Genomic DNA, 26,698 nt, shown 5'->3' with positions numbered 1-26,698 from the left:
GAAAAGTATCACATGAACATAATTGGCATTACTGAGACAAAGAAGACAAAAACATGAAATTTTTTTAAATAATAAGTATAGGTAGTTATTTTCAGGCAATAATGATCATTACTGAGACAATAATTGGCATTACTGAGACAAAGAAGACAAAAACATGAAATTTTTTTAAATAATAAGTATAGGTAGTTATTTTCAGGCAATAATGATCAAGGAAGGAGTTGGGATAAGTAAGTATAGGATGTTATTTTCAGGCAATAATGACCAAGGAAATGAAGGAGTAGGGATAGCATTCAACACCAAACATGAAAAACTTCTTGATTGGAAGGCAGTTTCAAGCAGAGTTATGTAGACAAATTTCAATGAAATTTATTTGTTCCTATGATCCCACAGAAGGTTCTTTTAATGAAGAAGTAGAGGAATTTTTTAATTATTAGAACAGGCAGTTGACAAAGAAACATCAGTGCTGTGTAAAGGGTGCAGATAAGGACCAAGATAAAAGTTTTTTTTTTAAGAGTTGCAGATTGCAGTTATTTGGGAATACTTCTTGAGGAAGACTGTTCCAGATGACAGAGGTGAATGAAATAAAAGATGGATAGATGAGGGATGAGTAAAATCAGGTTCAGTGTGTTTGCAGTTGCAAAGTAAAAGTGTGCTGGGCAACTGCAGCTGTTGTATTCACAGGTGCAATAGAAAGTGGAGGAATGATGGTTACCAATTCACATGAACAATGACCATGGAAGTACCTGTAAAAGAGAGACAGTGCTGAAACTGCACCTCTGATATACAGGTTAAAGTGAATCTGTAAGAGAGAGGACTCATCTATGAGCCTAATTGCATTTGGATGAGATCAGGGATTTTAAGGGAAGTTTGAGGGGCACTAAATCAAACATATGAGCATTGTTCTAAATGTGGGTGGATTTGGGATTTGTATAAGAATATAAGAATGAAAAAGAATGCCATGATTCTTGGATGATGAGGAGGCTATTGATGTGATGCATTTATGCCATAAAAGACTGGAGGTAAACATTAATCCAAGCAAAGAGATTTGATCTTGTCTGGTTGTGTATTACTGACGATGAGGGTAGGTAAGCTGGAATCCCTTTTGTGCAAGAAAAGGCAAGACTGTGCCTTTTTTTGCACAAATTGATCTATATGCTATCTGAGGATAGTATATAGATCAATGTTTAAGGCACTGGTTGTAAATGATATTGTGGCCTTGGGGTGTCAAGAGTACTGCATGGTTTGCCAAATGAGTAGGATGAGTGGAGAGTAATATTGTCTGCAAAGCTGTGGATGGGATTGGTGGTTATTGTGAGTGGGTCATTTATGTACAGGAGAAAGAGAGTAAGTAACAGGACTGAGCTTTGAGGCACTCCAGCATTGGTGACGAAGCTCGAAGAGAGGGAACCACCTACCATAACTTGCTGAGAATGACCAGAGAGCTGGCCTATTAGTTTAGTAGCCCTCGATGCCACACATGGTCAAAAGCTTTGGAAATGTCAAAGGCGGCAGTGCAAGTTTCTCGAAACTTTTCCATGGTTCATGTCCAGTGGTGGGTGATGTAAGCTATGAGGTTAGTTGTGGATCCTGAATGGCAGAATCTGTACTGGCAGTCGCTGATTAATTCATGGGACTCTTAAATAGTGGAGTTGGCTCTTGATGACTTTTTCAATTATTTTGAAGAGGACAGAGAAGATGGCAATTGGTTGGTAGTTAGACAGTGGATGTCTATCACACCCTTTTTTGGATTAGGGTGGATATGAGATTGCTTCAAATCACTAGGATAAGTATCAGATATGTATAATATATTATAGACACAATGCAGGATGGGTGTTAGTTCTGGAGCACAATCTATGAGAACAATTAGGGAGATGCCATCAGGACTAGAAGACATTTTAGTATCCCAGTTATTTAGTGGTTTTCTAATGACTTTTTGTTGAAAAACTATTGGAAGCATACAGTGCTTGGATTCCAGTATGGTAGAAGGTGATTTCCATTGGTCATCAATGGAGAAGTTTGAAGAAAAGAGTGATGCCAGGATATCAGCTTTATCTTTGGGTGAAGTAACAGTGGTGTCATTAAGATGTGACAGAGGTTGAAGTGCAGGAGAAAAGTTGTGTCCAATAGAATTAGAAAGTGACGAGAAGGCACAGCTTCCATTTGGACAGGTGACGAGTTTTCTGCTAGTGGCATGAAATTCGGTTTGGATCTGCTAATGAGTGATTTGCATATGTTGTGTGCTTTAGTATATGCAGAGTATGAAGCTGGAGTTCTTGATGCAAGCCACATGCAGTAAGATGAATTTCTTTCTTTGACTGTTTTGACACATCTTTAGTTGAACCAGGACTTGGTTCAACTAAAAGCATAGTCAGAACAAGGAAGCATAGTCAGATCAAGAGAAGGAGGAGTGGAAGTTCCAGAGGTCATCAAAATTGGATCCTTTGCTGTCAGAGGATGTGAGGTCAGGAGTGGTTGGAGGAGGGACATTGTTTGTGAAATTTGATTTGATTTTCATTTGATTTTTTTATGGTGCTAAGACATCAAAGGTCATACTGCACCAGGACCCAGGTTACAGCAGTACATATTATAAACAGTTAGTAGGCAATCAAAACGTCCATGCCCTTGACAGGATTCAAACCCGCAGCCTCTTAGTTGAAGAGCGGATATGCTAACTGCACAGCCAACCATGCTGGTGCTCTGTGAGAGAGGGAGACTTGTATGAGATTGTGATCTGAGTTGCTAAGAGAAGAAGTGACCTCTATGGTGTATCTGGAAGGAAACTGGTCAAAAAGAAATACAGAGTATTTGGAGAGTGAAAGGGTTACAGGGATTCAAGTGGGTACATGTACAATTTGTGTTATGTCGTGACTTACAGCAAATAGTAAGGTCACCTCCCCGGAAAGATGACCTTACTATTTGGATAGCTGGATTTCAGGTGGTCAAGTCTCATGGAAAGGAATGTGAAGAGATCTCAGTAGTTATTAGTGTTCGGAGACCAGTAAATGCAACAAATGAAAGTTACTAAATGAGGCAAGAAAACCTTGACCCAGAGAAGGTCAACAGCAAGTGATTCTAAATTAGCCATTCGCTGGCAGGCTATGTCAGATTTCACAAAGACACAGGTTCCACCCTTGTGGTGAAAAGAATCGTGAAGTGTGTAGTTTGGGAACTGGACATGGACGATAGTAGATGTAGCTGCAATCTGAATTTCTCTCGGAAATAAGATGCCTGGTCTGGAAGACTGCAAGTGATGGTGGATGTCATTTATGTCAATATCATGGATGTTAGTAGATGTGAAAGTGAGATTTTAGAGAAGAGATTCTGGTAAGGTTTGTATGTTGTGACTGGTTGTGATATGACTTTTTTGATGGGATTAGTTCATGAGAGAGATTCACTTTCGTTGCAGTGTCACTATTATTATTTGTGAAAGTCTTCATAGGTTTGATCATAATTTTGATTAGATGGAATGATATAGTGGGGACATGTGACAAAAGATAGACTCTTGGACATGATTTCCATGCAGAGAGAGAGAGAAATTAGTCTCCATTCCATGATGTGGTCTTGATGGTGACACCCCCCCCCACACACACACACATACACACTGCTACTCAGACTCCCTCTCCAGGAATGACCTGGCAGAATATGTGGCAGCAGGATTATGCTCCAGTTGATCAGGAACCCTCCTGACTCATTACTGACAGGTTAGGGAACCATGCACTAACTGGCAGCTGGCCTGTACCATTGAAATGGAGGAGTTTCTGGGTCTCTAAATATGTTTGTCATGGCCTTGAAGAATATCACTCACACTGCGGAGAAAAGAAGGGGAAGGAGGCAAAAACCAGTGTCCCTACTCTGGAGACGAAAAATGGCATTTGCCACTTCAGACCTCCAATAAGCTGGGCAGTGAGTATTTCACTAGGCAATGAAGAACATCTACCACCTAGTGTCTAGTTGGCATTTCCTCCAAGTAAGAAGGTATTCTTTTTAAGTATAAAGTTTAAGCAAAAAGGAGCACTGGTTTCACCAGAGCCCCTTTAGTAAAAACAGGCCACACCATGGGAAGGCAGGGTTGACTTGACATGCAGAGGCTGTATATTGCTTATACTGATTAGTGGCCCAAAGCTCTCTGTGATTGCTGTGATTTGTCCATTGATGGTCTTGTCTCTGAGCAATATGTTCAGCCTATTGCCATTTCAGATGTTTCCTCTTTCTATAATGAGAGAATTGGGTTCAACTTCTTATTCAAATATTCCTTTTGCAATCCAACCTTGTAATACCAAGCAAACATCTTTCCATACTAAATTGTGTTATTCTTATTTTTTTTTATTTTCCTTTGCATTTAATTTCCTTTTCCAGCTTCCATAGGTGTCCCCTAGTTCTCCCACCACCAGTCCTGATCTCAAAAATATCCTCTGAATTAATCTTATAGAAACCCTTTAGCAATTTGTATGTCTCAATCATATCTCCCCTTTTCTGCCTATCAACTAATTTCTGCAACCCACAAATCTTCAACCTGTTCTCATAAGGTTCATTCCATAGACCTGCTATCATCTTGGTCACTCACCTCTGGATCGTCTCCACCTCCTCCTCATCAAGAAGAAACCTAGGTGACCAAATCTTGGCACAGCAGTTAAGATGAGGTCTTATAAAGGCTCGGTACAGAGGTACAATAACTTGCTTGTCTCTGCTCGTCAAAGTATTTTTCAACAACCAAGTGAGTCAACGAACTGATTTAGCCACTTTTGCAATGTGCCCCCTAAACTTCATCTCCCTATCCACCAACACTCCCAAGTCCCTGGCCTCATCAATCTCCTGGAGTACAGTTCCACCAATGTGGTATACTGCTGCTAATCTTTTCACCCCAAAATACATAACCTTACATTTTGTCACATTAAATTGACATCCATTCTCTTTAGCCCAGAACTCCAATCTATCCAAGTCGTCCTGCAAGATTTTGACATCATCTGCATTCATTATTGCTCTACCCAACTTTGCATCATCAGCGAACAAATGAACTGTTCCTCTTAGATCCTTCCCTATATCGTTAATGAACAAATTAAACAGCAGTGGTCCAAGAACAGAACCCTGCAGCACACCACTAGTCACAGGCCGTCTTTTGGACTCTACTCCTGAATAAACCACTTTCTGATATCTCTCCATCCACCACCCTCCTATCCATCTCACCAACCCTATATCCATTCCCCATATGCTACAGTTTACTGATTAGAATTCCATGTGGTATCCTATCAAAGGCCTTAGCAAGGTCCAGTAGAATCACTGTAAACCCATTACCCTTATCCAGTTCAGCTGTCACTGTGTTATAAAACTTGAGCAAGTAACTGAGGCATGATCTACCTTCACAAAGCCATGCTGTCCCCCGTACAGTATCTCATTTTCATCAATCCATTCCTGTATTTTTCCCTTGACTACTTTCTCCAAGACCTTGACAATGACTCCTGATATGCTGATCGGTTGGTAATTTGCAACAGTAGTCTTGGATCCTCCTTTATGCAGTGGAACTATTTCCCCTCTTTCCACACCTTTGGGACTAAACCAGACCCAAGACTCAGATCAAACAACATGGTCAAGGGCACTGATATAGAAATAGAATAAAAGAAATCATTTGAGAAAAAGACAGAATTATGTTTTGATAGCATAGCTTGACCAAGTTCTCTTCATTCCATGGAAGAATGGCATGGAGGTAGAGTTTAAGGTGTCAGTTATTGTTGTTTTGAAGCTTGGAAAGTCTGAGTACTGCTATGTAATGTTAGTTATATGAGAAGGAACTGAATGTAGTATATCAATAGCAAAACTATGGATAAGATGTGAGATCAGTGAGAGGTTATTCATATATAAGAGGGTAAGAGCAAAAAAAAAAAAAAAGCCCTTCCAAGGATGCTTTTGCTTTCACATGGAAATCTTAAGACAATCTGCTTTCCACATGACGTTCAACTGAATAGCCTGAAAAAAAAACAAAAAAACTGGCCATTCATCAACAAGGTAGATTGATGAGTTGCTATGCAAATCGGAAACAAATGCCATGAAATCCAGTGACTACACAAGTTTCTCCAAACTTTTCCAAATCAAGTGCCTAGAGGATGTGCATGTGTGTGTGTGTGTAGATTCATGCATACCTGCATTTACACGAGAGACAGAGAAAAGTGAGAAGACCTTCAACAAACTGTCAAATCAATAATTCATTTGTGGGCTTTCAGCTGATGAAACTGACTGTTCATGATCATCTCAATTATTTTAAAAAGAACTTCATGTTGGAGATTTAATGGAGCACTAAGAAAGGATTAAAAACTATTTTTAATGCTTCCAATATTTCATCTTAGTCACTGAGCCATCTTCAGAGAATATAACTAGCACTTGTAACATGCCCTCACACAAAATCAACACATACTCAACAGATACACAACTGAATATAATTGGAAAATGAATAATATTCTCCAAGATCACTCTATCTACATCCCACTAGATTATGATCCCAACCAAAATGCAGTTAAAAAATTAAAATGTTTACTTAAAAAAGTACTTTCCTGGCTGCCTGACATTACAAAAAAACTCAAACCCACCCCCTGCCAGGTATACAGTTAACCTAAAATCCACAAACCCAATTCCCCCATCCATGCTAAGGGCTTTACTAGATACCACTGTTCTCCATGCAACAAACTGTCAAAACATCTAGCAAACTCTCTCACCCTCTCACTGATCATACCACATCCTATATAAAAAACTCTACCCATTTTAAAACCTCAATTAAAAATCTAACTTTAAATAATAGATATATTGGTAAGCTTTAACATCACCTCACTGATTACCAATATTCCCTTAAATGACACCTTAACACTCTTAAAAAATGTTTTTCCTTCTGATATCTTAGATCTCTTTTCCTTTGACATCAATTCTGGTTATTTTTCTTGGAATAACAAAACGTATAAACAGATAAAAGGAACTGGTATAGTTTCCTCTCCTCTCATACTACTTGCCAATTTTTATAAGGAAAAAAAAAAATTTGAAAAATGAGCCATAGACTCAGCCCTTCCCCCTCTCTCAAACCTTCTATATGGCTAAAATATATAGATAATCTGTTCTCTGTTTGGCCATATGGCCCAGACACATTAGACTCCTTCCCTTGTGACTTCAACAGTCTACAGCTAAGCATACAGTTTACAATGGAAAAGGAAAATAACAATAGTTTACTGTCCCAGTGATATGCCTTCTGAATGGTAACCTTAACCTCTCCTTCGCGGTACTCAACAAACTCACTCCAACAGGCAGACATATTCACAAACTTATCTCCTCCTCCTCTCAACAATATATAACTGAGCTTTGAAGTTATTTACACAACACACTCAGGCAATGCATTTCACTCACTAACAACTCTCCACATAAAAAATTTACTTCTTCACAACATCTTTCAGGAATGACCTCTCATTCTTCCCATCTTAACATCCATTCTTTTTATAATTTCTTCTGTATTAATCTGATAAAATCCCTTAACTAACTTAAAGGTCTCTATCATATCTCCTCTTTTCTTCCTATCCACCAACCTCTGTAATCCACATTCTCTCAAACACTCTCCATAACCAACATTCCAGAGTCCTGATATCAGTTTGGTTATTCATCATTGGTAATGTTTCCGCATCACAACGAAAACTAGGTGACCAAATCTGAACAAAACAGTCCATATGTGGTGTGACCAATGCCGTATATAGAGGCACCACCACCTCCCTACATGTCAATGTACTTTTTATTACAGCAACAATACGATGTGCAGTTTTTACAACATGTGCCATGTGTCCCAGGAACCTCACTCCACTGTCTACCATTACTCCAAGATCCCGAATCTCATCCACTTCTTGGAGTACAGCTCGTTTTCAACAGAATTCAAACACAAGCATAACACTATCCTATCCAGTGGCTACAGTTCTTACAGAATTATAAAAAAATAAATAAATCCTCCTCCCCCAATTTTCAGCCATCCCTTCAGAAGGATTTTAGAAATGATTTTTACATTCAGAAATTTATACATTTGGGGTACACCGGAAAAAATAACCCAGTCTTCAAAAAAAAAAAAAAAAAAAAAAAAAAAAACCTCTACACAGCTTTTAAGTCCCATTGGAAATTTACTGTATCCTTATCTGTTCTATCAAAGATCAGCTCCCTCCTCTCTCTCAGTGCCTGGAGTATATAAACTACACTATTCCTGAAAGTTGGCACATTTTGGACAAACAGGTAGATCAGTTTCCATCCATTTAAATGAACAGAAACTTTACATCTGCAATCATGGCTATGGTCAATCTGGTCTTGCAGGCTATGTGTTCGATACCACTCACAGAATCTTCTAGAAAAAAACTACCATGCTCCATCACAGTAGATTTAAAAAAAAAACTGTTTTTGGACTCTGCAGCAGAAATCAGAAATCAACTGAATTTAAACAAATATGGGTACAAAAACTTCCCAAAATTTGAGAAACATTAAATGTCAGAGGTCCCAATCCTAGGCCTCTTACAAATGCCCACATAGAGCTTACCACCTAGATAGGACTTTAGAGTTATAGCCACAGAGAGAGAGTGTATATGACTTTTACTTCCTGAAGATGTCTCAGTGACCAAGATGAAATACTGGAAGCATTAAAAATTTTTAATTCTTTCTTAGTGCTGTCAATACTCCATTAAACATGATATCCTCCCAGCACTTAAGCCTTAACACATGGTTACAGAGAACTGAGATGACAAAAACAGAGACACCTTGATGATAGACATTTATCTAACTTTTTTTTTTATTATTTTTAATGATCAGATTCTATAACTTACTTACTTCCCAAGAAGAGGACCTGACAGTATTTTTTTCCAATTGTGTTCGAAAAGGTCATCTAGAACTAATATCCATGTGTATCATCTCTGTGCTCTTTCAATTTCATTTGGATGACTTTTGTGAGATCTAATCAAAATCATTCTGATATTTTTCTGGAAAAAAACCTGTAGCAAGCATGCAGTGCTGTTTGGAATACAGTAAAAAGTGATAAGACAAATCACTTTCTGTTTTGGTAATGTATAGTTGAATTATCAAGATGTGTGAGGTGACCATACCATGGTAGAGAAGTTGCAGCCAATGGCTTTGACAAGGGATAAGACATGATTGCTGCTTTATAAGAGGAAAGGTTTTTGCATTCATTTCAAAGTTGACTAGATCTGATGATTTTTTGCATATTGACTTACAGACTAATTGTTTTTGCAACTCAAAGCATTATTGTGGAATAACAGAGAAGTTGGAGTTTAGGTTTCATGACATTGTAATATGCTGAATTTTTTTATTGAAATGCATTAAATACATGCATTAGAAAACTTGAATGGTGAACTTTTGATTTTGAATAAAGCCAGAATTACTTCAGCAATTCAATCTGAGCAAATGCCAAATCAGGAGAACTCATCTGGACAAGAAGATCAGTAGCAATTGTCTGGAACATGAGGTAGAGTGACTGAGTGAAAGGAACTGTATTGGGAGAAAATGCACTAAAAGTTAGTAAAGTACAACTCATTATTTTAAGATAAATATTCAAAAGTCACTATCATCGCGCACGCACACGCACACACAGCAATGAAATTCAGAACACCAGACCATTTCAATCAATTTGAGTATCAAATATCAAACTTATATAACAATCATAATCTCTAAAGTAAAAAAAATCATAATGAAATTTGTGCATTTTTACTAACAAGCAAGATGTTTACATAAAATTGTGTAATGCAGTTATTAATGTAACCATACCTGGAACAAACGTAGGAGATGGAAAGCATGTAGGATCTGTAAAGAGCCGCACAACAGAAATAGGACTATCATGCTGTAAACTCCATGCAGATTCAATTTCAATAGCTATGAAATTGAAAAATATATACATAAATGTTTCATATTTCATTAAAAAAATAAAAGAATGATTTCCTCTAAAAGTATTTTTTTGCTTTTCCAATTTTTTGTGAAGTTTCAAATCATACAACAAATGCATCAAAGTATAATATTACACAAAATATTATGGAATGATTTATTACATAGCATAACTTACATTTTGATAATTTTGCTTTTGAAATTAAACTACTGTAAATTATGTACGTTAGAACAGAGGGCATAGCTGACTCTGGCTATAGTAAACTTATAGGACTATAGCAACAGTATGTTACAGTTTAGTACACAGTTTGCCATAGTGGATTTCCTTTATAATGGAACTGTGCCTATGGGACTTTGGTTAGGGGGTTTTCAGTAGTGTGATAAGGTGACTGAATGAGTTTGTTATAAGGGGCATTTGTTATAGTGAGCGTCACTGTATAATTAATATATTGATTGTACTCATTTACAGTAATGTACTATTATGGTATTTTATGCTAAACAGTCCATTAGGAATTTGTAACTTCTTGAATAAGAAATTAATTTCTTATTCAAGAAGAAATGAATCTGTCTTTGTCTCTAAAAGAAACAGAATATATTTCTATAAATAAAATAATTTTTTTAAGATTTAGAGTTGAAAAGTTATTGTTGTTATTTAAGTAAGATTTTTTACTAATTCTGATGTTATATTCTTGTTGTTATGTGCCATCCAGTCATTTTCGATTCTTGGTGATCTTGTGAACAAAGGCTCTTCATCCCACTCAGCCTCTTGTCCTTTCTTTCAGCAATTGTAAGTTCAAGTTAGTAAGTTCTTTTAAGTTGTCCATCCAACTCTTTTGCAGTCTTCCTCTTCTTCTCATTCCCTCAATCTTCCCCAACATAACTGTCTTTTCCAATAATCCATCAGCTAGCATAATATGTCCAAAGTACATCAACTTCTGTTTAGCAATCATCGCCTCCAAGGAACATTCTGTCTTTATATTTTCTAAAATCTTCTTATTGGTCATTCGTGCAGTCCATGGGATTCTTAATAGTCTCCTCCACATCCATAATTCAAATGAATCAATTCAGTTTCTGTCTTTCTTCTTAATAATCCAGCTTTCACATCATACATCACTAATTTATTTTAAATACCACTGCTTTGACAATTCTAACTTTCGTGGCCTTATTCACAACCTCTATCTTTCATGATTTTTGTCAGGTTTAAGATAGCTTTTTTTTCCCATGACTATCCTTCTTTTAATTTCATCTTCACATTTACCATCATTGCTGATTCTGGACCCTAGTAAATCATAACTTTCAGTGATTTCTATTTTATCTCCTATTATAAATCCATTTAAATTGCCAAAAGCAATCACTTCTGTTTTGCAGAAGTTTAAATTAAGCCTGGCTTTGTTACTTTCCCTCTAAATCAACAGCTCCAGATCTTCCTTAGTTTCTGCACTATGAGGGTTGTATCATCTGCATATCTTAAATTATTTCTTTTTTTTTGCCTCCAGTTCTCAAGTTCAAGGTATAGATTAATTTCATTTCAGCAGATATTAGAGAACTTGTCATCCTTTTTGCTTCAACAGTCTGAAACTGCATAATAAAACTATAATAAAATTAGTTTAATCCTTTATCCAAGTGTGAGCAAACAAAGTTTGTGCCTGAAAGTATCTTCAGGACTGGGGTAAGGTGGTACAACACCATATTCAGTCCTGAAGATACTTTCAGGTGCAAACTTTGTTTGCTCGCACTTGGATAAAGGATTAAACTAATTTTATTATACTCTAACCAAGTGAAAAATAAACTTTCAACATCTTTCTCTAAATCCAGAGTAATTTATTAAAAAAGGGTGGCACACCATTTGGCAACTCCTAGGTAGAGATGACCTGCTAATGCTTCTGCCTGGTACCTCCACTTGGGCCTGGCTCCCACTGAAGAGACCTCAATAAAGGTCGAAACTAGTCTGGGTAGTGGCCCTTCCCTTAATGCATAACATTAGACATATCCGCAAGGAGATGTGTTTTGCATTATAGGAGATACTGAGATAGGAGTGTTGGTAGCTTGCTCCACCTTTGCAATGAGTTTCCCTGGTGTTGTACCACCTTACCCCAGTCCTGAAGATACTTTCAGGCGCAAACTTTGTTTGCTCACACTTGGATAAAGGATTAAACTAATTTTATTATACTCTAACCAAGTGAAAAATAAACTTTCAACATTTCAGCATAATAAAACTGTTTTTTGTGCCTCAAAATTTATTTTATACATTGTTTGTTCTACCATGGAAAGAGAATTTCAACTACAGTTTAACTAAAATTTTGTAGTTAGCATGAGCATGCACATACTTCCAATTATCAGTGCAACTTATTATCAACAGCTATGAAACACTATACAGTTTGCTGATATTCAAATTTAATTCTGTTTTTAGAAGAAAGAAATAGTTATGAAAAGAAAAATAGAAACCGACAGCTTTATCTGAGATTTTAACAGTGAATCATCAATAGAAGATATTTAAAGAAGGATTCTTTATTATTGTTCCAAAGGTTAAAACTGAAATGCACTCTGACACAAGTTATTTCATTTAGTAGTGGAGACAGAACTTTATTCCATAACTGTTCAGAAGAGAAGGATTAAAGTTCCTTTTGACAGTGTTACTTATGTAATTTCTGCACAGTTTAAGGCAAAATGTGTTATATCCAATAGCCAGCAGTCTTGAACACAAGAAATTAAACAGTACTTTGAAACAAAACAGGAATAGCTCATCAACTGGAGTACTGTCCAGTCAACAAATAGTTCTATGTCTAGACATAAAACATTTTTTTTGGATATATTTTTCTTCAATTTAAGAAAAGAAAGAAGCTGGCAAACACATTTTGCAACATTAGTAAATTTAAGAAGTTTAAAGAGACTATTTTTGAAAGTCCCCTAAACTGGAGTTCATAGCCTCATTTACTGAACTAAAGTAATTATATTCGATCAGTTAGTAGAGCAAAAAATTCACACTCAAAATAATTATGTATGTGTGATATACAAATGTGAGTGTTCATTAAGAAACAAAAAATCTACTCACAGCCATGGTGATATACTGGGTGTTTAAGATTGAGTGTATTAGGTGAATTGTTTGTGTGTTCTATGATTTGTGTTCAATATCTACTGTTTAGCAATATCAGATTTTTTTACATCTTTTAAATCTAGCAGGTCTGACATATTTTACACACACACACACAAAAAAAAGGAAAAATTTTAGTTTCATTTTATATGACTGATTAGTATTTCTTAAGTAATGTTTGCATAAAAGAAAATTTTATGTACAGCCACAGCCTCATAACTATTTGCTTATGGCATTTACTGGTATAATGATAATGTCACTGTTGCAGAGTAATATCTCTTCTATTCAAATACCTTCTATGGAGTCAAACTCATATTGTGTGGGGTGTGATTCACCATAAATGCAGCAATTGCCTATTATTCACAGTTACCGTATCCACCAAACAATGGCAATGCCAGCATATCAGTGTGGCAAGATAAAAACTAAACAATACCTGATTAAGTTATGTTAGAAAATTAAACAATGCTATAGGAAACCAAATCATTTATCAATAATTCAAGATTCTTTTCAATTTTCTTATGATTGGAATTTCACTTGGGATGTTGAGAAGAAAGATTTGTTAACATTAAGAGCTGAAGGCCTGCATCTTGTAGTCTGTAGAAAATATATAAGAGGAAAGACTGCTCCAAAGGACAGCGCCAGAGAATGATCAAAGAGGAAGTAAAATTCATTCTGTAAGTCTAAAGCTTAAATGTGAGCAGTACTGACAAGTCACTGCACATGTTTTAAAAGCATTTGAAGAGAGTGGAGGAAATTACAATTCTAATTAATAGTGACCATGAAAATATCTGTTGAAAATGCAAGAAATAGGAATTGAACAACTGTGTGAGAGAGAGAGAGAGAGAACACAGTGAATTGGTGAAAGGCAGATCATTATTCAATCAACTGCTTACTTTTCTACTGAGTCAAGGATTTTTAGACACTCTTAGGGGGCACCACCCAAAATGTCAGAACAGCATGCAATAGTTGGATGGATTTGTGATTTGTATAAAGCTAACATGTGTTCAGAGATAAAGTACTACTTAAAAAAAAAAAAAAAATGACCAGAGATTTAGATGTTGTTCAAATGGTCTGGAGGAAAATAATTTTCAATTTTATGAGAAATTTGATAGGACTGAGTTTTACAAACCACATTTTCTGGGATGAGAAACCTGCTTTCCTAGGAGAAGAATTTCTGCTACCTCAGCATAAGACCAGCTCTGAAAAATCTCCTTATAAATTATTCAAATCCAGATCTTTCCAATCAAAGTTAAATATCATTCTTCTGAAAGCACTACAGAGATACCTGAAGCAACTCCTGCATCAAATAATCATTATCAATATCGAAAACTACCAATCTCTTTGTTCTCAAGTTGCTCCAATCTAATTCCTACCCACTCCACCTAATTCCTATCTTATGTAACATTTTATATCCAAACTAACAAACCCAATTATCATGGAAATTATTGTTTCCTACCTATTTCAGAGACCAGGTGCTTTCACATCAGTCCTTTCTGGGATGAGAAACCTGCTTTCCTAGGAGAAGAACTCCTGCATCAAATAATCATTATCAATATCGAAAACTACCAATCTCTTTGTTCTCAAGTTGCTCCAATCTAATTCCTACCCACTCCACCTAATTCCTATCTTATGTAACATTTTATATCCAAACTAACAAACCCAATTATCATGGAAATTATTGTTTCCTACCTATTTCAGAGACCAGGTGCTTTCACATCAGTCCTTTCTAAAACAGAGGAATCCATAAACTTTTGCATTCCTTGGAAACTACCCACTTAATTCAACAATTTTTAAAATGAATTTAACCATAGAATTCATAAGACTGAAATGTAAGAACTGACAATATGGGAGACCTTATACATTTTATACAGTGCTATCAGAGCATCCACCACATTCCTCTGAGATGACAAAATCAAATGCTGATCATTCTACAAGACCATTCCAGAAGACCGACTTGTTATGTCATTTATATCTGAACAAATAAAATGTAGAAATTCAGTAAAACCCAGGCATTTGCTCTAAAAATATCTAGGTCATTGTATTTGTATAATGTCTTAGATATATATCTCAAATAAATGCCTGGTTATTTGGCGCCAAACAAGAATGGGAATACTTCCATTCCTGTTTCTTTTGACACTGGAGAGGAATACCGAAGTATCTGAAGGTCCTGCTCTTTAACCAGGCCTCTTCATACTGTACATATCAACCATATGCTTTTTACAGATTGCAAAACCTATTCATACTGTGGAATAGCTGCTATATTGCAATATAAGATATTTAAAAAAAAAATTTTTTTAATTTAGCAGTAACCCATTTATAAAATAAGTGGCTTTCATAAAATAAAAGGAATATTGTTTTATTCCTTTTAATTAATATTTCTTTTTTGTAATGTTTAATATAAAAGAAATTTTTGTATAGTTACAGCATGTTGGAAACTATTTGATTACCATAATTACTGGTATCAAGAAAGCAAAAAAGACTCACATTAAATTTATTTTTATTTCTGGATGCTGACAACTTGGGAGAAAAAAATGTTAACATTTCTGGCAAGTTCTTGCAATCAAAGTAAATACGACTTTACTGATGTTTTCAGTGCCATGTTGCTTTGCAATATGAGGCAATACCGCACTTCTGCAAAAATGATATACAGGGATTGGACAAAATAATGGAAACACTTCTTATACATGTATATTTCTTTATCAATAAAGTGTTGGACTATCTTTTGCCTTCAGTACAGACTGAATTTTTCTTAGAATCAAAAAGTTTTGAATAGTTTCTGATGGAATTTTGCACATTCTTCTTGAAGAACATCTTCATTAAAGAACAGATTCTCACCATGGAGATAGGAATCTGTTTCTTATTCTAGTCTCCAAAATTGACCAGAGCAGTTTCAATAATGTTCAAATCTTATGATTGTGCTGATCAGGAAAGAGGCTGAAGTTCACCTTCATGCTCTTCAAACAACAATGGTACAGTCCAAGCCCAAGCTGTCTACATTACCCAGAATGTCTAAATAATCACTTGAGTAATTCTACCATGAAGAGTAATAATGGGACCAACAGAATACCAATAAAATATTGCTGCTAAGACCATCACAGAATTACCCATGTTTGACTGTTGAAACCACACATTCGGGTGTTCTCCAAACGTAAACTCATCCTGATGTAAGAAACAGAGTGAAGACTCATCTAACCATATCGCACATTTCCAGTTTTTCTAAAGTCCAGGCTTGACAGTCATGACACCATCATTTATGCATCTGAACATTCTTTTCAGAGGTTTAGCAATTGCAGCTCTACTGTGAATATTGGCTAAACAAGTGGTTAAACTGAAAATGTAAAGAAATAGAGGAATTGGACAACAAACACAATAGTAAAGATAAAATTAGTTTAATTCTTTATCCAAGTGTGAGCAAACAAAGTTTGCACCTGAAAGTATCTTCAGGACTGGGGTAAGGTGGTACAACACCAGGAAAACTTGTTGCAAAGGTGGAGCAAGCTACCAACACTCCTATCTCAGTATCTCCTATAATGCAAAACACATCTCCTTGCGGATATGTCTAATGTTATGCATTAAGAGAAGGGCCACTACCCAGACTAGTTTCGACCTTTATTGAGGTCTCTTCAGTGGGAGCCAGGCCCAAGTGGAGGTACCAGGCAGAAGCATTAGCAGGTCATCTCCACCTATAGGAGTTGCCAAAAAATAAACTTTCAACAATAGTAAAGAAATGCAAAAGTCAATCCAAGCTTTGACAAATAAAAAGAAAAATTTCAACCATAATCAAAATGGTAAAAAGCTGTTTGACTCTGATCGAACAGCACTAGATATATGAAATATGGATGGTAAACCAATTACATATGAAGAAATAGAATATTCTCTAAGTCAAATGAAAACAGGTAAAACACCAGGCCCTGATCAGATCCCTATCGAATTGTTAAAGAAATTAAATGAAAACACAATTAATGACCTAAAGATTATTTTTAATAACATCTATGATACCTCCCTGATGATCTAAGGAAATCCACTTTCGTCACTATTCCCAAAATTCCAAGAACTTTTGAATGTTCAGAATATAGACTAATAAGTTTAACAAGCCATGTTACAAAATTACTACTGAGAATTATCCTAGAAAGAATAAAGGCACTTTGTCAATAGAAATAGAAGACACTCAATCGGGTTTTCAAAAAGACAAAGGAACAGGAGAAGGAATTTTCAATTTGAAAACATTATGTGAAAGAAGCCTCGATAACCAAAAAAGTATATAAATATCTTTGTTTTATTGATTACACCAAAGCATTTGATTCAATAGATCACAAGAAATTAACACATATCCTACAGAATAATGGGTTAAAAGGAAAAGCCCTATGTATAATTACAAATATATACTGGAATCAAATGGCCTCAATAAGATATAAAAATACATATTCTGACAACTTTGAAATCAAAAAAGGAGTAAGACAAGGATGTGTCTTATAACCCTTACTGTATAATATATATAGTAAGCAAGTTTTTAAAGATATTTCAGAATTGAAGGGTGTAAAAGTCAGGGGGTTGGAACTTCAACAATTTCAGGTATGCAATGACACTGTCCTTATAGCTGAATCGAAGATGATCTTCAAAACTTAGTCACAGAAATTTACAACAGAAGCTTAGACATGGGATTAATTATTAACCTAAAGAAAACTAAGTGCATGATTATATCAAAAGAACCAATAAATAAGAAATTAAACATAACTGTTAACAAAAAGAAAATCGAACAGGTTCAGTCTTTTATATATTTGGAACAAATGTTTACAGATGGAGGAAATTCCCTTAAAGAAATAAAAAGAATAGAGATAGCAAGAAAAGCCTTTATTGATGTAAAAACTGTTCTAACATCAAGAAACATTAACATAGACACAAGAAAAATATTAATAAAATGCTATATCTGGTCAAATCTTCTCTACAACAGTGAAGCATGGACTCTAAATAAAGAAGCAGAGAGAAAATTAGCTTTCGAAATATGGACTATCAGAAAAATGTAGAAAATATCATGGAGAGAGAAAATGAAAAATGAAGATGTTTTAAAGAAAGCAAAAATGAAAAAGAACATTAATGAAAATAATTAAAGAACGAAAACTTAAATATTTTGGACTTTAACGAGACAAGAAGGCATTCAGAAATTAATGTTAGAAAGGAAACTGGATGGTGTTACATCTTGAATGAAGAACTTTATTAAAGAAATAATTCATTCAGGATTTAACAAGTCAGAAAATTCAGCTGAGAGAAAAAAACTTGTACTGGAGCAGAAGAACTAAAGTACTAACTGTAAATGGAAATAGAGTTACCTCCTTTTAGTAGAATTGTAATGCCATGTAAAGAACTTCGTGTATAAATTAGTATTATATGAAATGCATCATGTATGCAATGAATGGGTAAATCAGATGTAAACAATAGTCCAAAGGTCATGGGCGGGGCCTGAGGCATTGGAAATCTAGGAAAGTTACGCACATTCGGTTCCTGGAAGACACTGCTATGATCTTGCGATGTGCCGAAGTTGCCGTGGTCCATGAAAGTAGCGGGCGAGAAAAGATCGCAGAAAAAAGTAAGAGGGCGCTATCGTGGTAAGGAACAGGGTGCATAAAGGGAGGAAGTGAATGGAGAATAAAAAGAGTTTGCACCCCTTTCTCGAGGCTTTTTTCACCTGTTTCCCTGGATAATGATTTGACTTCTCTCGTGGACCGGTGGTTCCTGATGGTGCTTCGTGGCGATAGTTCGATATCGGAGGATGCGCCTTTCCCTTCGATGTCTGAACTTCTGTCGGTACTAAAGCGTGAGATGTCGGCTTACGTTGTCTTCGCTGAAAGTTTCAACGGAATAATATCGCGAACGTATACCAGAACCGGCAGTAGAAATGACGATGGTCCGAAAGAGATTGAGAATAGATGACGGAAAACGCCAGGTGCAGAGCATAGCTTAATCTGACGACCATAGTGACCCACCACGTGGATGTAGGCTTATGGAGGTATCGAAAGAGAATTCAAACAAAGAAGGACAGTTCAGACGGACCTGGAGACCCTGCCCCCAGAAATGGTAAAGTACAGATTTTGTTGTATAATTACCTTGTCGGTAAAAGAGAAGAATTATTGTAGTGTATTAATCGAGTGTGGGCAGTACTTAAGGACTTTAAGTGATTATTTAGCAGTGTTAATGCCCATAAGATAAATTGTTAGGAATGATTATAGATGATTGTGACTAGTTTAATATGCAAAATTAATGCAGTAGGTAGAATAGTGATTAGAAGCGTATAATGTGTATATTATGTGTGCTTGTAGTGTATTAATTGAGTATGGATAGTATTTAAGGACTTTAAGTGATTTAGCAGTGGTTAATGCCCATAAGACAAATTGTTAGGAATGATTATAGATGATTGTGACTAGTTCAATATGTAAGATTAACACAGTAGGTAGAATATTGATTAGAAGAGTATAATGTGTATATTATGTGTGTTAAATCCCTAACTCAAGAGAAGGATTTATTGTTCATATGTTAGAGTATTAATAAGTTTGATTTAGCATGTCATTGAACTAATTGAAAGTGTATATCATGTCTTTAGATTCCAATAAATATGTTTTTTTCTTTTATACCTGAGTTTCGCCTGTGATATGAACCAAAACTACCACTCATTAATTCGAACCATAGCGGGAGGGGGGGGGGGAATTGAAAGAAAGGTATAACATGTTGTTATAGAGGTTACGACTGCAAACCTGAATTTACTTAGCCATAGTAGAGCATTTGATTTATGAGTATAAGCACTAAATTTATTCTCCTATGTGCACCAAAGGTCTGGAAAAGTCTCCCTGAATAAGAGTCCCCTCTATTCTAAGATATTGGCTGGCGCAGCATAAACAAATAAATTTGTCAATATCTGAAGAGGAGATGGCCCCAGACAGAAATTAGAGGATTCGTTTCTTATAGCAAGAAATAACCTTTAACAGTCAGGGTATGCATGTGAGTAAATTTAAGAATCGGCCAGAGATATAGAATTTGCTTTCCTTATAGAATGAACATGTAAGAAGTGATACAGATATTAGAGCCAAGAAAATTAATTTTGTAAGTCTTGTAGTTAAAGTAGAGAAGTTAAAAGAATGAGGGAAGTAAAATAATGGAAGAGCAACGATATTTAAAATGCCGCTCACGGCGATACATAACAATGCCAGTGAGCCACACACCACGTGGCGGCAGATATAACAATGGCTCACAGACAGAGGGTAGGATTTTGATATTAGAAGGTTTAGGTAAGAAAGGATAGATAAAAATAAAACAACTTATTGATTAACATCGATTTAACAAGGATACAACAATACGACGACATGTTAACAATGGAAAAAGAGGGAGAGGTAGACCCAGGAGAATGTGGTTTGAAGACATTAAGGATTGGACTGGCTTGAATTACAATAAATGTTCCAGAGCAGCAAAAGAAAGAAAAAAGTTCCCTGACATGGTTGCCAACCTCCTTCTAGGAGATGATATTTGAAGAAGAAGAAGCACACTTCAGATAGCTTTTGTGGAAACAGGTTCTGCAAGATGAATATTCAGTTATGCTCTTACCTGTGCTGCAGTAGTTCCGTAATTTTTTGAAACAATTCTCAATTGTCCAGTAATCTCTTTCTATAATTTTTGAATTTTGCTGACAGTTTCTCTTCAATAATGTTGTCTTGTCATGATCTGTGTATGCCAGCATAACCTTAGAAACTGTGATCTCAATACACCTAATAATGTGGCAGTTTTTGTTCTGGATGCTCCAGCTAAATGTGCACCATAGATATGTCCTCTTTCAAAGTCAGAGGACAAATGTGATTTTCAGATTTGTCCTCTGATCAGATCACATTTTCCGATTTTTTGACATGAATTATCACTCAGTATAATCATTAATGCACATGCATAACAACTACAGAGTGTAAATAAAACAAAACAAGAACATTTGGTGCTACCACCACAAGTTTGTTTTTTTCTTCTTCTCAATGCAGCTGACATAAACAAATTATATTCCTAAATATCTCGATGTGTCTATTATTTTGTCCAACCCCAATTTTTTTTTAAATTTCACTATAGGAGATTTTAAAAAAATTACATAAAAAAAACTGTTGATTAGAACAAAAGATGTTCTGAAAGTTAGAAGTTCAGGGAAGAAATACAGAACAAAGGAAAGGCATTTTTTAAAGTCAGAAAGAAGTACAAGATCATTAAGAGAGAAGCAAACAGTTTTCCTGCATTAACAGATGAATTTTCTTTCAAAGGAAGCTCAGCTGAAATATAAATAAAACTACTAAGAAGGCATTCTATAGCCCTCCCCTTAACCCCAAAATAATAGATGATTCCTTTAAAATATGTTGAGCAATGAACTTGAACTGATTAAATAATTTAAACACAGAAAATGAAATATTTGTACTTGAGGATAATGAAAAACTTTCCAGGAAATAAAAAATACAATGTTAAGTTATCTTGATGCTGTCTTTCCAAGGAAACTGAAATTAACTAATATATATTTAAAGGAGAGATTAAAGAAGAACATACACAATTCTTTTTTTTTTATTGTAAGAAAAATAAGTATGAGTTATAAAATTAGATTTCAGTAACCCATTGCTGAGAGACGGAAAAACAAGCATCAAGTTTAAAGCAGTTAAATGACTTTGAAATTTTTTTTTTTTGTTGTTTTGTTTTTAGTGATTTAAAGAGAGCAAACTGGAAGCCATATTGTAAGAGGCTTATGCTTTTATTTTTCTGGTGCAAAGTTTGCAGGCACTTTTGGATTCTAAATTTTATGACACGACCACATAATTAAATTCCCATTTTGCTAATAAGAGATTATCTTGATAGACCTGTGTTTCACTCTGGATTTCTCCATGAGTACAGGTCACAAAGATGCCTCCAACAATCTCGATCCTCTCTCTCTTCTATGTTATACCCACAGATTTCACTAGTGGATCTTTCATCTTGTAGGTGGTCTTCCTTGGTTGTCAGTTGAGTATTCTATATGTCCATCTGTTATCCTTGAGTCTGGCTATGTGACCTGCCCATCTCATCTTGTTTTCATATACTGCAGTTACCACATCTTTTATGCTTGATCTCTTTCTTTCTTTGTTAGTTCCATGTTTGTAACATGTTCCATTTTGCTGATGTTACAAATCCTACGTTCTATTGAATACTGAGTTATTCTGAGAGTGTCTTCTTTTCTCGTGTTCCATGTTTCTGATCCATATGTGAGTGATGGAAGAATATCACTATTAAATAGTTTTGCCTTCGCAGAGATGTCAAGATTTGGATCAGTAAGTGTTTCTTTTAGTCTGTTGAATGATAGCCATACAGCTTTCTTTCTTTTGGCTAGTTTGTCAGATAAATCGTTATTCATTTTTATTGTTTGTCCTAAGTAATTGTAGGAGTCAACTTGTTCTATAGGGATGTTATTAATACCATAGGTGACTGTCATTTATGTAGATGTTTTTGATCCATTTTGTTTTTACTAGATTCATTTCTAAGCCTATCTTACTGCTTGTATGTATATTTTTTCACCCATTTCTTCTAGGTCTTTTGGGTTGTGGGATATCAGTAGTACTAGATCATTAGCAAACATAAGGATTTGTAGTTTTTCACCATCTGCTTATTCCTCCGTTTAGGTCTATTTTTTTTTTTTTTTCAGAATGTATTCTAAAGTGCTGGTAAATAAATTTGGAAAGATCACATTGATTTTGAGGACCCCTCTCTTTATATCTATATTTATAGTTTGATCAAATAGAGTTATTTGTATGGTCTGATTTTTGTTACTTTCTTTTATCATGTGGATGTAAGTAGGGTTCACATTTATTTCCAGTAAGGCACTAATGACTGCATTGTGTTCTATGGTATCAAATGCTTTTTTGAAAATCAATAAAGAGGAAACATAGAGGGATTCAGTATTCTCTGCATTTTTCTGTTAGTTGTGAAATGACCTGGATATGATCTATTGCGGAGAAGCCTCTTCTGAATCTGCCTGCTCTCTATTGGAGTTGTCTTCGAGAGTGTTTTGGATTCTGTTCAGTATTGCTCTATTCATGATTTTATATATGTAAGAGAGTAGACAGATTGGACGATAGTTTTTTATGTCTTCCTTGTTCCCATAGGAGATTAGTTATTACTAATCTGTTATCAGTAATTTTTCTTCAAATTGGTCTATTACTTGCTACCACTCCAATATTGTCATATCCAACATTTCAGTCTTCTAGGTCACTTCTGATTGTTTCAATCCATCTATATCTTGGTCTTCTTCTGGGGTTCTTTTCCTGCCATCGTGGCATCAACCCCCCCCCCCATTTTGCAAACTTTCTCTCTCTCCCGTTCTGTTTAAGTGACCATACTTTAAATTAGCCTGCTCACATCTTGAATGCTAACAAATGTCGAGTTCCTTCATATTATCTTCATTTTTAATATGAATTCTGCCATTACTACCATCTGCTCAGGCCCCTAATTTTTTTTTTTTCAGAACTCTCATATCTGTGATGAAGTGCTTTATTTCTAACCCAACTTTAAGATCCATGACATAAAACTGACTTGAATACTGTGTTGCATACTGCCCAATTTATATATATAGCTATATATCTATATTACCCCCCCCCTCTGTGTGTGTGTGTGTGTGTGTGTGTAGTTTTATAAACAGCGCGCTATAGGGACCGGGCCCCACTTATATTTGTATGACTAGCCCAATAATTGTAGTTTTAAAAAATATGTTTCTTGTAATTATTATTTTTTGATGTATTTCCAACACGTTTTATTGTTTAATAAAAAAAAAATTACTGTAGTATTTTGTGGCAATATTGTATAATGCGACTTAGTTCGGTCTCTGGGGCCAGTCATCGCTGGCCCTATTTTATACGTGTAGAACACAGGGCATGTATGAGGCATGTACACTAGCGATCATGTTTGTTTACCAGGTGCAACGCTTATCTTGGGGTCAGTTTAGTCTGGCCCAGTCACTGTGTTGGCATGTACGTACATAGCGCACGATTCTCTGACTAAATCTGAGAATCTGATTTAGTCAGAATCTCAGTGGATTCTGACTAAACATTATTGTAATAGAAATAATAACTATAAATCAATAATAGAAACCACTATATAAATATAAAAAAATTAAGTTGTTTTTGGCCCCTGGCCAAAAACTGTTTCTATTGTCACCAGCTGCTATAGGCTGTAACATATATAACACTTGTGAGTCACAAACAATTTATATTAAATTGACATACCATAATTACTGATGTTATTTTTCTATAAATAAAAATATTAGTTTAAATTTATTTTGTCTCTCATGCAACCTCTTCAATGATACAAGTATATCTTATTCAGTAGCTGGATGGATTTATGATTTGTATAGGGTTAGGAACTGTTTGAAAGTAATGCCTCAAGTGAAAGAGAAAACCAACTTTTTTTGGTTGCAGAGGAAGTAGTATTTGAAATATGTCTGTTCCAAGAGAGGTCTGAGCTGCCTAGAGACAGCCAATGTTCATTATGTATTTAGATGGGTCACTAGTAAGGAAGAGGCTCATGGTCTTTGGAAACTGGCTAGGATTGTCTGGTATTTTGGTAGGCATCTGAACAATTTATGTAAGATCATCAATGGCCACAAATGTCTTAGCCTCTCTGCCTACTTGTTCTGTGCAGCAGAAGAGCAAAGCAGTTGGTGTTGTGAATATAGAAGTCTCCAAGGAAGATGACCTCACCTGTTAAGAAAGTTAGAGTGAAGAAAATCAACATTTAAAGAAGGGAAATGGAAAAGTAACTGTTCTTATTTTAACACTTCCATACTATTCTTGATATGAAAACTCAAGATCTAAGGTTATTAAGGATAGCTTCCAAAACATGAATATCTATGCAAAGATCTGTCTATGCATAGATATTCTTGGCCTATCAGTAATTTCTTTACTGTTCTATCATGTTCCATCTTTTTGAAACATTTTCTCATCTTGATGAATATGAAAATTTCTGTGGTTTAGCAAATTTTCATTTAATTTCTGGTATTGAGATCACATGTTTCTGAACATTAAACAGGTTTATTAAAACAATATAACCTGACAACTGATGTGGCATCCAACTTTTTAAAAAAATTCTGTAAAATTCTTACCAAGTAACACTGGATGCTGCTGTTTTTTTACTGCAGTAGCTGTTTTCATTCTCTAAAAAAGCATTCAAGCTTTTCTTTACCTTCAGATGAGATGGAGGATGCCTAGTTATTATTATACAGTTGCAATACTGCATCATTTTTCCAAATGATGAAGCCTAAATACTTATTGTACTTCTCTTTGAATTTGAAAATTGAAGATGCACTCATTACCCCTGGTCAGGGCCAGTTTTATCATTATGTGAACCTAGGCAATCGCCTAGGGGTCCTAAGACTTCGGGGCGCCATATTTTGCTACATAGTTCAGGGAAAAATTACAACCTTCGAAAAAAATTAGTAAAACCTTGATGAATAATAAAAAAACTGAAATAAGTCAAGCCGTCCTGGTGCTCACTGATGATCTTATATTATTTTTGCCTTTCTCTATTTCTTCCACTCCTCTGCTCTTTTGTATACTTAACCTCAAGTGCCAGTATTGGTAGCAAGTTCAGAAAGGAGTTTCTCGAAATTAAAACTTACAAAAACTTATTCACTCTATGATGGCTCAGGAACGACTCACTGGTCTAGCAATAATATCTATAGAGCATGAAATTGCACCTAAATCAATATAGATGAATTAATTCAAAACTTTGCCAAAGCAAAATCCCGAAAGATTAATTTTTCATAATTTTTGTATTTAAGATCTAATAATTTTCTTGCTATACAGATATTAGGAGTAATCATATATGTATACAAATATATTGGTTTTGATTAATACATTTTTTTAATGTTCATAATGATATTATTTTTCTAAATATTCACATGTGTAGGTGTACATGTGCTTATGTGAGTATGGCAATATATATATATATATATATATATATATATATATATATATTATTATTATTATTATTAGTCACCTCCAAGGAGTCCAAAGACTCATCGAGGGAGGACATCTGCTCTACAACTCTGCTTCCACCACTCACAATCCACCAACTGACCGCAACTACACCAACGCCATCTACTGCCGACCACCACCATGGTTATATAGAGAGACAATGTATAGGGGCGCCTAAATTTGCCTAGGGGCATCAGATACTCTCAGACCGGCCCTGCTCCTGGTAGTCCATTCTACATATCACATGCCATAAGAAGAACTTGGATCTCACATCCTTCCTAATCACACCCTTATTCAGTTTCCATGGATGACTCCTAGTTCTCCCTCCCCCGTGTGATGAGCTGTAAAATATATACTGTAAGTTCTCCCTTACCAACTTATATGTTTCTATCATATGTCCTCACTTCTATCTATTACTCAAACTTTGAAGACCACTTTCCTTCAATCTTTTCTCATCTGTGTAATTCCATAGACTTGATAGCATCTTGGTTATTTTCTCTTGGATGTTTTTAGCTGTCTCCCTATTTCCACTGAACCCAAGTGACTATACCTGAGCACAGTAGCAAGGATGTGGTCATGTCAAAGCCTTGAATAGTGAAAAATTTTGAGTGATCTTGCAAATCCCTTAGAGTTTTTGGAACGGTATCTCCAAAAACTCTACATTCTCTTCTTATTATACTTTAACATACCTCAATAAAGGTCGAAACTGGTC

The 26,698-nt window shown here is 35.4% G+C and overlaps 1 protein-coding gene across 3 annotated transcripts in view; it reads right to left on the bottom strand.

The window, feature by feature from the left end:
* Window positions 1-26,698, bottom strand: part of LOC150110341 (KICSTOR complex protein kaptin-like) — a 252,785-nt gene that overhangs the window by 46,921 nt on the left and 179,166 nt on the right. For all 3 annotated transcript variants that reach the window (XM_090393083.1, XM_090393074.1, XM_090393065.1), the window contains one exon: window positions 9,778-9,882. In XM_090393083.1, coding sequence (XP_090249209.1) covers window positions 9,778-9,882 — 105 coding nt within the window. The remainder of the gene's footprint in view (window positions 1-9,777; window positions 9,883-26,698) is intronic.

Source organism: Typopeltis vanoorti, chromosome 1 (genome assembly GCF_054136105.1).
Source record: "Typopeltis vanoorti isolate ZY-2024b chromosome 1, IOZ_Tvanoo_1.0, whole genome shotgun sequence".
Classification (NCBI taxonomy): domain Eukaryota; kingdom Metazoa; phylum Arthropoda; class Arachnida; order Uropygi; family Thelyphonidae; genus Typopeltis; species Typopeltis vanoorti.
This window is presented reverse-complemented; position numbering and strand designations above follow the sequence as displayed.